General features: G+C 46.0%; 1 protein-coding gene across 3 annotated transcripts in view; it reads right to left on the bottom strand.

Moving 5' to 3' along the window:
* Nucleotides 1-13,251, bottom strand: part of LOC109301238 (UDP-glucuronosyltransferase 2A1-like) — a 65,160-nt gene extending 51,909 nt beyond the window's left edge. Inside the window, exons 1-3 of one of the 3 annotated variants that reach the window (XM_019522264.1) lie at nucleotides 12,319-13,251; nucleotides 8,620-8,621; nucleotides 3,985-4,609 (exon numbers count right to left, since the gene is read on the bottom strand). In XM_019522264.1, the coding sequence (XP_019377809.1) occupies nucleotides 3,985-4,609; nucleotides 8,620-8,621; nucleotides 12,319-13,063 (1,372 nt within the window). In that variant the 5' untranslated portion in view covers nucleotides 13,064-13,251. Of the gene's footprint in view, nucleotides 1-3,984; nucleotides 4,750-8,619; nucleotides 8,622-12,318 lie in introns of those variants that run through there. The other 2 variants (XM_019522263.1, XM_019522262.1) reach the window with 2 other exon arrangements.
* Between the last annotated feature and the right edge of the window lie 9 nt (nucleotides 13,252-13,260).

Genomic DNA, 13,260 nt, shown 5'->3' with positions numbered 1-13,260 from the left:
ACTGTCTATATAAACTTGCTTACTTGTTATCAAGGGGGGCTGGTTCTTGGAGGAGATGGGCTACTCTTTGTTGTTGTATGCATGCTTCAATAAAGAGGTTTGAGATAAGACCTTGCTGGTGTTGCCTGTCTCTTGCGGTCAGACAACGGACCTGGGAAGTTGGGGTTTGAGTCCCTGACAGTAGTGAGTTGGGGCTTTTTTTTTTCCCCAAATGCCAGGAGCTGGGGCCAGCAGGGCAGCCATTGCTGGCCTGGGAGAGCAGGTCGGGGATGGGCCTGAGTGATTCAGAGATTTGGTAGCAGCTGAATTTCCGAATCAGATTCGGCTGAATCAAAATCTGGACAGTGATTCGAATCACCAGATTGAATCACTGTCCCCCAAATCAGCCCAATCCGAATCCAAAGCAAATACTAGCTGCTTCTCACAGGCCTAGTAACTACCAGTATAAATGGTCCTCTACAAGGCAACATTCCCCTCCGGGGTTCCTGTCTGGTCAAATCTTTTGAATTCCATTGCCCCAGCATCAAAGGATCAAGAGCCAACTTCATTTTTAAATGCTAAGCAAAGTCTTCAGAGCCATATCTGCTCTGGATACCTGTCACATTTAGTTTAAATTGGTTAGGAACCAGTAAATCAAAATAAACCACTCAAACCAAATTAAGTGGGTTTAACTAATTCACAGTTTTAAAAAACCCATTATTAGTTTAAACTGATGCAAATTCTGGGTATAAACAAACCCGCCTCAATAGCCATTTATGAGCACGATCCTATTTTGGAAAACTGAGGCTCTGCTTTATTATGGCAAGTGAAATAGGATGTATTACAAGTCAAGGAAGGATGTGTGTATGGTGGTGTCCTCCTGCTCTAAAGAAATGTTATACCATGTGAAAGAAAACCTAGACTCCCCTTGCACCTACCTTCTTGATAGCTGGCAGGCTTTGTGGCCACAGCAGGGGCTAGGCCTGCAGTTTTCACCCCCTGTGCCCCAAGACAGACACAGTCCCAGAAGCACCCATGTCACGAGTTTTGCCTGTCAGCAGCTAGAGGTGCAGGGCCCCAGAACCCCCCTGCACCTATCTCCTTGACAGCTGGCAGGCTTCATGGCCTCAGCAGGGGCTAGCAGGCCTGCAGCTTTCAACCTGCTGCACCTTAATGCACACAGTGTCACCCATGTCACAAGTTTTGCTTGTCCACAGCTTGCGGTGCAGTTTCCCCCAAACCCCTGCACCTATCTCCTTGAAATCTGGCAGGCTTTGTGCCCTCATCAGGGGCTACCACCCCTGCAGTTTTGACCTTGCTGTAGTTTAACACATACATGACATGAGTTTTTTCTTTCAAGACTTTGAGGTACAATTTCCATGAAACCCCTGCACCTATCGCCTTGAAATTTCGCTGGATTCATGCCCTCAGAAGGGGCTACCATTCCTGCAAGTTTCATCCCGGTCAGGCCAGAAATGACAACGTTATAGGCTGTTTTGGGCTTCCCCATTATAGCCCCTAGGCAAAATGTTGAAACAGTGAAACTGTTTCAAAGAAACAAAATGGAACAGCAATTTTGAATCGAAACGAAATTCTAAACGAAACGCTGTTCCGTCGAAACAGAACGGTGCCATTTCACACAGCCCTAATAAATAACACGAAGAGCTGTCCATGCTAAACTGGAACCCAGTTGCTATGGAAAACACCAAATTTGATAGCACCTAATTAGCCCTGTAGTTACCAGGAAGGACACATGTTTCATTTGTGGTTACGTTTAGGTTTCCAATGAAATCAGGAACTTAAATATTTTAAAAAGAAAAAATGGAAATAGAAAGATTATTGCCAAAAATAAAGCTAGCTGGGAGATGGTTTTCTTATCCCAGGAAGTTTTTCTGTATTTTGAATAGTCTTTTCAACTTACACTGGGAAGAATAATCAAATTCTTATAACTTTCTACAAACTACTTATCAAAAATAAAATAAAATAAAATAAAATGCTTTAGGTCAGCCAAAATGTTTCACTTTGACTTCAGCCTCTTTATTTTTGTGTACTGTAAATAGCCGTAAATGGGCACATTTTTAATTTGTTTGTGAAGCAATTTCAAAAGACACTTAACAGCCAAATTCTGTGCAGTATAATATTGCCTTGCTTCCAACGTCATAAATCCAGCAGCGTGTTTTTAATAAAGCTTATGTCAGTGCTCAGTGCTGTGTGGTTGCCTTGCAAAAACGCGCTTTTATTGGTGCCTCCAACCTGATGTTTCTCCCTTCCCCCAGCACAATGGCTAACCCCCTCATGACATACATGAGTCAACACATTCATCTGCCAAGCCCCATTCAGACTCTTTAGCAACCTGCTATCAGAGCTCTTAGCCAGCCAAGGACTAAACATCAAAGGCACAAACAGCAGTATACAAGTGCAATTAAAACAAGGCTGGCCTGGCTTTTACAAGAAGCACTGCAGCACTGCATAGCAAGGATCCAAACAATCTATAGCGTTTTAACAGTAGAATGTAAAACTCATCTAACAAAAGAAATTGATTTTTTTATGTAGCACATAGTTAACCTGTGGAACTCATTACCACAGGAGGTTATAAAGGCAGATGGTATAGCCAGGCTCAAGAGGGGACCATACAAAGTCATGGATGATAGATTCATTAATGCAGTGGCTCTCAACCTTTTAAGACTCAAGGCAGCCCTCAGAAAATGCCAACTTTTAGTTCCAACTCATTTTTTGACTATAGAAAAAAATAATAGCAAAGAACTCAGAAAGCCCAGAGCAGGTCAGAATGTTCTGAACACTATGGATTCCTCTTTGAAATCTCTGGGTTTACCCTGTGAATTATGTTTGCATACCCAACAGTGCTATCTTTGCGTAGCACCCTGCAGTACCCTTGAAAGGATCTTAAGGTAACTCAGGGTGCCATAGCATATGGCAATAATAATAATAATAATAATAATAATGCACTATAAGCCCTAGAGTCCCTTGGCTGCCTCCACTGTCTTCATCTATTTCTGTCTATTGTGTGCCCTTGTCTTTCAGTCATCCACACTTAATTTCTGTAGGCCTGACACTGCAATATCCAGTCATTGTTGTCCTGATTGACAATCACTACATTAATAGCTACAAAACAGAACAGTCCAGGGTGTATCCTTTGGCACCTCTAAACTAATGGTGGTGTATGCCAGGAGGGTATGACAGAGAGAAATCACTCTAGATATACCCTGTTCACATGCTCTTCTTCTCATCCACTCCTGCTATTATTGGGGACAGGATACTGAGTTCAAAGGTCCATTGGTCTAACCCAGTATGGTACTTCTTATGTTCATTTGGACCCTGTTCATACCCAAGTCCTCTTCACTGAGCAGTTCAACAGTCTGGTCTTCTGACATGCCATCACTAAAACGTGGGTCCTTCTCATCTGGAAAGCTTGCGTTTCACTTAGAATCCCATGGGACTCTTTCCATCCACCTCCAGTCTGTTCACTTCTAAGCTGCCCACACAGCTTGAAGAGATCCCAGTCTCCACCACTTGCTACACGTCCTTCACTAGAATGGACTGTGTTCAACCTAGACCACGGAAGTGCTGAAGGAGATGGGGGACAGAGGTCAGTATGGATTCACTGGACATGCCTTGAAGCAGGACACTCATTTCCACCCCCCATTTCCACCTGTTTAGATCAATGTCTACAGATACTCCTGAGTTACATCAGTGTCAGAGAAAAATCTTTGTCACTGGCTTTAAATATCTTCTTGAATTCTTAGCTCACCCAAAAGACACAGAGACCTTTGAGCACTTTTCCCTGATTCCGACTCATATACAGGTTTCCTCTCCAGTGAAACCTACCTCCACAGGGCCACATCCTCAGCTTGTGTAAACTACTGCTGCTCCACTAAAGTCGGTTTACACCATTTAAGTTCCACCCCTGTACAAAATTCAATCACTCATCCATCTTATATCACCCACTGACTTCACATGCAGGGGTGGATACTTATTGAAACTCACCCAATACACGGCTATAATAGGAATCCCATTCCTTCCAAACCAGGAGCTGCAGCATGTCATGCATGAAGTAAAGCAATAGGTTTTGAGTCCTCTCCAGGAAGGACATCTTTTCCTGCAGCTGGGAAGTGGCAGCTGGTACATAAGAAGGAGGAGCTAGCACTTGACCACACAGCCTCTCAAATGCAAACCCTGGAGAAAACCTTAGGGTGAAGATAAAGGGGAGTCTCAGCATCACTGCCAACAGCTCACCACAGGGGATTACTGGATCTGTGAGGAGGATGTCATAGTGGGATGAGCGCAGTTTTTCCAGCAGCTTCCTGTTTCTTACTGCCCCATTGCATATCTGTCTGTACAAGGTAGTACTGCTCTGAGAAAGGCTTCTCATTGTGCTGTGCATCTGCCAGAAGGAGAGCTGAGATTTCTCAAAGATCCAAAACCAGAGGAATCTCTCCCACAGTGCCTGCAGCTCACCAGCAGTAAAGCTGATCTCAAGGGTTTCAAAATGAAGAGCAGAAGTCGAAGTTGCATTGACAGAAAGGGATGCCGAATGGACCAGCACTGTGATGTTATGGCCCCTGTCCACCAGTTCCTCAGTCACTACCTTCAGATTCCTCCAATGACTGTACTCAGCAGGCCAAACAAGTACATTCCCAGGGCATGAGTTCTTAGCCAGCAAAGAGAGGCAAAGAAATATTTTGCCGATGCATGCCAGAGATAGCATGGCTGCAGCAGCTGAGGATGAGCAGGGGCTGCCTTTATGTAGGAGCCTGCCTCTCAGGAGTAAGTCATAAAAAATTCATCCTATCAGTAACAAACCCTGTGTTTTATTCATCAGCTTTCTGCTTCTGGAAAACCTGAACAGGAGTTTTACTCAGCATGGAATGAATCAGGTACCAGAGGCCTCCTTATCAGAAGTTAATGGCAGCTCATGCTGGGAGCTTGTTGTTCTATGTCATTTCTAAAATCAGGGAGATTTTCAAAGGTGCAAATAGGAGTTCAAAACCCAAATGCCATTGACTTTCAGTGAGAGTAACAGGTCTGATTTGCAGAGTATCCAAGCAGGCAGATGGGTGTCTATAAACCTCACTAGGCACATAAGCAATTAGGCACCTAGGCTAGAAACAAACATTCAAAAAGCCGGAGCCTGAATTGATTCAATCTTTGCAGGTTAGTCTAACCTGCCTAGATGGAAACAATTTGCAAGTGAATAAACATTCAGGAAATGCAGCCATATACCTGCAGTGGCTCAGGCCAGGGGCCAGGGGGACGCTAGAGCTACCCTCACCCGCAGGGAAGCTGTGCTGGGGGGGGCATGGCAGCCCCAGCAGGAGCCTCAAGTGAACTGGCCAAGGAGGAGGTTTAATTCCGCCCCTCCCTGTCCCACGAGCATGGACCCGGTTCAGGATCATCACTTCCCCTCCTCGCTGCTGCAGCTGCATGGCGAGATGCTGGCTGGCATGGCCTTTTGAGGCAGAGGGGGCAGGGAGAGGGGTTATTCCCCACTCTGCCCCAGGAGGACCATAGCCAGGGTCTGCCAGCCCTGATCACTGCTGCCACCAATCACTCCCTGTGCAGGGTAAGCAGTAGAATAAGTTCTCTCCCTGCCCCCTCTGCCAGAAACCACAGGGAGGGAGGAATAACTCCCCTCCATGCACCCCTGCTTAAGGGGGGCCGTGCCCCTGCTGCTGGACTGTTGAGGGGGCAGGGACCCTGATGGGGGCAGCAGCCCTTCTCATGGTGTCCCAGGACCTGCAAGCCTCTTCCTGCACTGTGGGGGGCTGCACTATGAGGCAGTCAGAGCTGCCACAGACTGTGCGGGGCAAGCAGCAGCAGTGCTAGGCAAGGCTTGGGAGCCTAAGGCCACCCCGCTAAGCCCCAGTGCTTCCACTTGCCCTACGCAGGGGGAAGCAGCTCTGACCACTCCACTCTTACCTGCAGCACAGCCTTCCTTCCCCCCCACCAGCTGCCAGGAAGAGGCTTGAGCTCCTGGGAAACCATGAAAGGGGGTTCTGCCCCCATCAGGGTTGCTCCCTCCTCACTGCTCCAGTGGCATGGCCCCTTGGGCAAGAGGGCAGGAAGGGGGGTTATTTCCCCCTCCTTCCAGTGTCAGGCAGAGAGGGCAGGGAGGGGACTTATTCCACTGCTCACCCCGCACAGGGAGTGACTAGTGACAGTGGCAGTCAAGACAGGCAGACCCCAGCTGCAGTGCCCCAGGGACAGAGTGGGAAATAAACCCCTTTCCTGCCCCCTCTGCCTCAGGCGGTATACCAGACAGCATCTGGCCATGTCCCTGCCCCTGCAGTGGCAAAGGGGAAGCGCCAGGTGGACCCTGGTTTGGGTCAATTCTGGTGGGACAGGGAGGGGGGAATTAAACCCCCTCCCTGGCCAGTTCACTTGAGGCTACTGCTGAGGCTGGCCATGCCCCCACTGCTGGTGCAGCAAGCAAAGAAATGCCTGGCAGGAGTCCATGCTGGTGGGACAGGGGAGGGAGAAGGAATAAACCTCTTCTCTGCTCCCTTCTCCTTAGGGCAGCTGGCATCTGGCCACACCCCCACCGCTGCCACTCCCTGCTCTGGCTAAGGAGTAGAGGGGCCGGAACAGAGGGGCAGAGCAGCCCTGCTGTGCTGGAGCAGAGAGCACAGCCCTGCCCAGAGCTGCAGAGCATGCTGGGATGCTGGAGGACTCTGGTTTAAGTGAAACTAGGAAAGGGTCTGAGACAGAAGATGCATAAACTAGTTTGAGCTCAATCAGTTCAGTCTGATACTACATTCAACCAGGTTTATCTCAAACTGCATTCGGCCATTTTGAAACTGGTTTATGTGCACTGAACTTATGTTCTGTTACAGTTTAAAACCTGCTTCTGATCACTTAAACCAGTTTGTGTGTAACTTCTGTCCCTAGCCCTAATGCCTGCTGGCTTCTTGCCTGTTGAAAAAGCATCTACCCTGCATTATTAAGTACTTAAATACTTTCTAAATTCAGCCCTTTATACCTTACCTTGCCTTTCTGCTTTCAAAAAGCTTTTCCACATTCTGTGCTTCTCAAAATATAATAGTCCACTGCAATTCAAAGAGTGTAAACTACTGCGATGAAAGGAAAGCAAGAGCTGAAAAGACACAGACCAAGCTCTTGATTTTGGAACTGGACTGCAGGGGCATGCATTGGTATTAGTGGATCTAAATTCACATGGGCACAAAAGTTTGCATGTGCACATCAGTTTGCAGGATTGCTTTAGGTCAAGTCCACCCTGCAAGCTTTGTGTCATAACTATGAACCCTTTTGCTGATATACTTTCATCTTTGCGCAGGTGGTATAACTCTGCTGGCAAAAGAACCCTTTTTTGTAAGCATGTACTTCACTAGGCAGCTTTGCTGGTGTTGTTATAATAGACTTGGTAATATAGAGCCCTTAGTTTTGAATTTCAGCTAGCCCTTAGTTTCTGCAGCTGTCTCTGGGGTCTTGGTTCTATTTTGGTGTTACTCCTGCTGGTTTACACTTTCAGTTCCCTGAAGATCTAGGGGTTAGATTTTCTAAAATACTCAGTCTCAAAAGGGGCTACATTTTCAAATGTGCTCAGCACACAACAGCTCAGTGTAGCATCCAGGGGTTGGTTTTCAAACAGGGGGGGCATCCAACATGTTGAGAAGGTCTGGCCCTCTCAAGAATAGGAAAAAAGAAGCTATACCTGTAGAGTGAATTTCTAGACAGTCATTTTTCACCTTAGGTAACAATAACAAATATACACCCATGACCTGGGTTAAACCTACAGCTTCAGTGAAAGCATTTACTGTACCTCTTTATTGCTTTGTCAGAGAAAGGGATCTTAGGAGTGGCCACAGAGCATCCTCACCAGTAGTGTAACTAGGGTGGGATGAGAGGGGCACCAGCCTTGGGTGCCAACTTAGAAGGGGCAGCAGAATTAACCCATACCCCTAAGAGACTTTCCACAACACATGGAGCCCTGCATAACCCAGCCAGAGGGTCTCCAGAGAGCTCAGAGCGCTGCCAGTCTATGCTGTTGAAGCAGCAGCAGTAGCAGTCACCATTCAAATGAGGAGTATCTGAACAGTTAAGATTCGTCCCCTCCCACTCCCCCTCCACCTCCTACCAACTGTTGGGGCTCCGTATAAAATTCCTCTCCCCCCACACCAGGTGCTGAGAGAGCTTGTGTTGCCTCTTCTCCCCACCACCTGCATTTCAGGTTTGGAGCATGTGGATCAGGAGTGGGTGGGCAAAGCTTACTTCTTGGCAGCAAACTCAAGAAGAGGGTGGAGATAGTGTTCCTGAACTGCTTGCCAAGGGTTGCACAAGAAGTCTGCAGCAAAGGTGGGCACTGAACCCAAACCTCCTGAATGTCCTGCCAGTACATCAGGCAGAAGACCTTCTTGCACTTGTGACCACCCAGCTTGGTTATTCAGATTCATTATTTTACTTAGTAATGAAATCACAAACCCCAAAACAACGCTGAAAGCTACAGAAAACAGCAACCAACCATTCAGTAAAATGGGTGGCCCTTAACATCTTGCTTTTTTGCTCTAACTACTGCAGCAGCTCTCCCATTTATTTATTTCTTACTTGTGGAATAAAGGTATTGCCAAGACAGTGAAATTGTATTGTTTACCAGCCTTTCAAGACATCTCTCATAAAATGGGATGTCTATACCAGTGGGAGGCCCAGGGAGAATGCCTTCACTTAGACTTGGTCCTGGTTAACTCCATGTTTGGACACTCTTATTCAGGAATAAGAGTGCCTTGCATCTACCATCTCCTGCATGCCAAGAGCCAACATGACACTAGCCCCACATTGGCCGGCTCTATGCATTGCACACAGCAAACTGGGTAGGGAACAGGCAGCACAGCAGTAGATAGGGCAGGGAGCAGAAAGCAGAGCAACAGACTGAGCCAGGGACAGGGATTGGTATGGCACTTAGGGAAGGCACAAGGCTTAATTTGTTTCATACCTGTCAAAACAGTTGGACCCCACTGCTGTAGACAATCCCTTTTATAAGACATGTATGCTGCCCCTATATGCCACTAGGTGACAGTAATGTATCGTAAACAGGGCTTGAATGTCTGGTAAACAGTACAATCCCATTGTCTAGGCAATCCTTTTATTCTGTAATTAAGAAATACATCCATTTCACTGTGAGAAGGCAAAAGCTTCTGAACCCTGTCCAACTATAATGCTTATTGTTTACCAAATTGTATTGTATCACAGGGTCTGCCATTACTACTTGATAGTACTGTTTGGCTTCTTTCCTCTTTCATTCTCATTCCTTTCTTCCCAAAGAAATCTGACAGCTATTGTAATGGAATAGTGATGGGAAGCTGAGGTGAGTCGCCGAGACCCTGTAATCTCAACAATAAAATTTAATTTTTCTGAGGAATTAAGGCCTTGATCCTGAAGAAGTACTCAAGTTCAGCAAGCAGCTGAGTTCCATGAAAGCCGAAGGTATGCAGCACTTGCAGGTTCCAAGCCAAACTAACTACCACTGATTGCATGTAATTAATACCCAAGTCAATTATTATTGCAGCCAAACAAATTAGCTCAATCAACAGCTCCCAACAATTCAGAACAAAGCCTTTGTGTGAACTGAAATCTCAATACTCTCTCTGTTTATTTCGGGTCACAATGTACACAAATGGAATATGTTTTGAAAAGGGAGGATCGGTTTTAAATAACCAGTGATGTAAGCATGGGATCTGTTACAAAGCTGCTATTGATTTCAGTATTCCAGCTGAGACCGTCTGAATATTCCTCTGACTCACCAGGCCAGCTATTAGGCATATTGGAAAGCAAGGTCAGAATGTATTTTACTTCAGCCTTTCATTTATGTCTGATCCGTGGAACTGACAACGACAATTTGAATGTCATTTCTGGTTACAGCAAGAAAGGATTATCACATCCTCTGTTCTGCATAGCATAAGCCAAATCATTTCACCCAGTACACCTGTATTGCACTTTCTATGATAGAAGAGGTTTCACGCTAATATATTTTGCTATTTGGGAGAAAAGGGGTTGTGCTCTGGGATTTATTAGGGGATTATTCAAGAAGGAAAGAATTCATGTTTGAGGAAATTATAAGAGTAACCACTTCATAGTTAAAGTAACAGAAAGTTTCTAAAAAACCCCTAAAGCCGGCTCCTTCTAAGAACTGGGGAGGTTGGCAGGGGCCAAGGCAGGTTTTGTAGGAAAAATCTGAAGTCAGTGAACAAGGGGTTCCACAATCTATGTCTGGAAAAGAAACAAATTTTGTGTTTGATCCCACTGAAGGAGGCATGGCACAACTATCCTTCCATCACCAAGACCTAATGCCTAGAACCACAAAGAGAACTGATTACATAAAATCCAAAAAGCTAATGGCCTTCTTTTTGGACTTATGGAAAGGATATAGGGTACACTGAAGATGTCAGACTAGAAGGTCTAGCCCAATGGTCCTTTCTGTATTCAGCCATGGCTCTATGCCATAAGAGCATTATGCTCAGATTCCCAGCTGAGGATATGTCACCTACATTGCAGTTATAGGGACGTAGAGTTTGTATAGGCACACTTGAGCTAGTTTTAAATTGAGCTAGCATGGATACCAAAACCAGCAAAGTTGTGGCAGCCTGGGTTTCATGCAAGAACCTGGTTAATACTCAGGTAGTTGGCCTGTGCTGACTCAGGCAAGCAGTGCTTGAGCTAGCTAGTTTGGGCATGCCTAGATAAGCTGCTTCCACACTTTTGATTGCAATGTAAACCCATCTAATATTCAGTTTCAGCTCCCCCCTGCACCTAACAAGAGACATAGGGGGGATTTGCCAAACAGTATGTTTATTTTCTTGTCAGGTAGGTCCCAGTGGATATGGCCATTGGCAGCATGGGGCAAGTAAGGGCAGTGCAACACCTCAGCTGGCTACTTTGAAGCTAGTTTGGACATGTCTACATGCCTCTACCACAGCAAGCACCTGCTGTGCCTGCTTGCCCCACTGCCACTACCTCAAGCTGGATCTGGCCCATGAGGAGTCCTGTGGTTCAGATTTGGCCCAAGGTATGGAGGTGAGAGTGACACTTCTGGCCTAAAAGATAGAGGACATATGAAGTTAACTGAAAACTGCATAAGCTAGGTACAAACAATCAAAAAGCCCAAGGCTGAATTGATTCAGTCTTTGCAGGTTAGTCTAAACTGCACAGATTAAATTGAAACAGAAGTGAACAGACATTTACCTTTGATTCAGGCAATGCAGCCATATGCCTGCAGTGGCTTAGGCCAGAGGCCAGGGGGTGCTAGAGCACAGCTCTTTGGCTGTGTGTTCACTTCTTCCTGCTGCCCTAAAGTCTCTGGGATTTGCAGTCCAGTATTACAACAGCAGGACTCTGCAGGGGTGTTCATCAGTTTCTCTTCTTGCTTCCAGGTGCTTCTGGGAGTTGTAGTCCACAGTTGCAACCAGCAGTAAGTTTGAGTGGGGGAAGGGATTTAACCCCCCTCCCTGGCCCCAGGTCCCAGCCGGCATGTGCCTTGAGGGGGAGTTCTCTCCTTCCCCCTGCTAGGCTAGGCTGCATCCCCAGCCAGGCTTGCCCCCACCCACCCTTTGTCAGCCAGCCCTCACTGCTCCAGCTAGGGAGCAGAGGGGCAAGGCCAGCTCTGCTCTCTGGAGCAGACAGCACAGCCCAGCCCAGGGCTGCAAAGCATGCTGGGGGACTGTACTTTAACTTGAACCAGGAAGGGGTCTGGGACAAAAGTTTCGTAAACTGGTTTGACCCAAATCAGTTAAGTCTGATAACTACATTCAACCAGGTTCATCTTAAACCAGTTTCGACCATTTTGAAACAGGTTTATGTGCACTGAGCTTCTGCTCTGTTATGAATATAAACCAGTTTCTGATCACTTAAACCCCTTTATATGAACTTCTGTCCCTAGCCATATGGTCTCTTCTGGAACTGCTGATAAGAGAACTCTAATCCCATCTGCTTCCTTGTTTTAAGGCTTTATGGTAGTCTTTAATTACACAATTAGGCACTATTTGTTCTAATGGACCCTTGCCTCATTGAGAGCACAGGAGGTACACAAGGAGACAAGATGTGGTAATGGCACCATGCTGGAACGTAACAGACCGGAGTCCTGTTTCTACCTCTGACCCAACAGTGTGATGTTGAACAAGACTCATTTATGATACGGTACATAATCAAGGGGACTGGATTAATGTTGCATGAGGCAACTTTACTTGCGGCACTAAATTTTTGAGCACTTGACTTTGGAAACTTCACATTCTGGAACACAATTTTTTTTCTATGCAACAGCACTTAAGACTTTAAACAACAGTGAGAATACAAACAAAAGGGTCAAAGGCTTACCTAGAATTTTACTGTAGTACAAGTCCCATTCTCCCCAGTAGCTTTGAAAAACATAGTCCTGGAGGTAGTAAGACACTATGTTTTTTATTCTTTCACCAAATGACAAGTTGTCAGTAAGTTCAGACAAGACTGCAGGTGCATACGAAGGCGGGGAGGGCATCTTTCCACAATGTCTCTCCACTGTTGAGGCTGGTGAGAACCGCAGAGAATACACAAAGGGAATTCCCAGTTTGACAGCAAGAAGGTCCCCACAGACAGTCACTGGGTCAGACAGAAGCAGGTCATACTTGCTCCTCTTCAGCTGTGCCATGAAGTCATGATTGCCTAGCACGCCATCACACATTTGTCTGTTTAAATCATGCCATTTCCTGACCTGCTTTCCCAGTTCCTTATAAAACCTCCAGAAAGTGAACGTAGTAGGTTTGTTATCCAGCCACAATCCAATTATTCCTTTGATCAAAGATTCAATGTGGCTCTTGGTAAAGGGTACAGAGTATATCTCAAACTTCTCAGCCGACTCAGCTTTGGGTTTGATAAAAAGAGAAGCGTTCGACACAAGGATGGTGACACCGTGATCTCGTTTTATCAGTTCCTGTATAATGATCTTAATGTTTAACCAGTGACTGGCCTCTGTAGGCCAGATCAGCACATTTCCACAGGAGATGATTCCTATAAATGCGAACTGAAATGCTATAAGTTGGAGGTGCTTCTTGCGTACAAGGTTTATGGCTGCAATGGAAGCCATTGTGGGGTTTGTGATTAGGTAGGCAGATATTTTCCACTCTTAACAAGATCCTATGGAATCATCCCTGGCCCAGAGCTCCTAAGGAGGAACAGGCTACTTCTCCAGACAAAGAGTATTTCATAAATATACAGTGTAGTTGACGACTCCACGAGTGCATATGCAACTTGGGCCTCTGCATTAAAAAAAAAAAAAAAAAA

The sequence above is a fragment of the Gavialis gangeticus genome, unplaced genomic scaffold (assembly GCF_001723915.1).
Source record: "Gavialis gangeticus isolate Ggan-Ray unplaced genomic scaffold, GavGan_comp1, whole genome shotgun sequence".
NCBI classification, from domain to species: domain Eukaryota; kingdom Metazoa; phylum Chordata; order Crocodylia; family Gavialidae; genus Gavialis; species Gavialis gangeticus.
The sequence above is the reverse complement of the archived record's forward strand: the minus strand, read 5'-3'. Positions and strand labels throughout refer to the sequence as shown.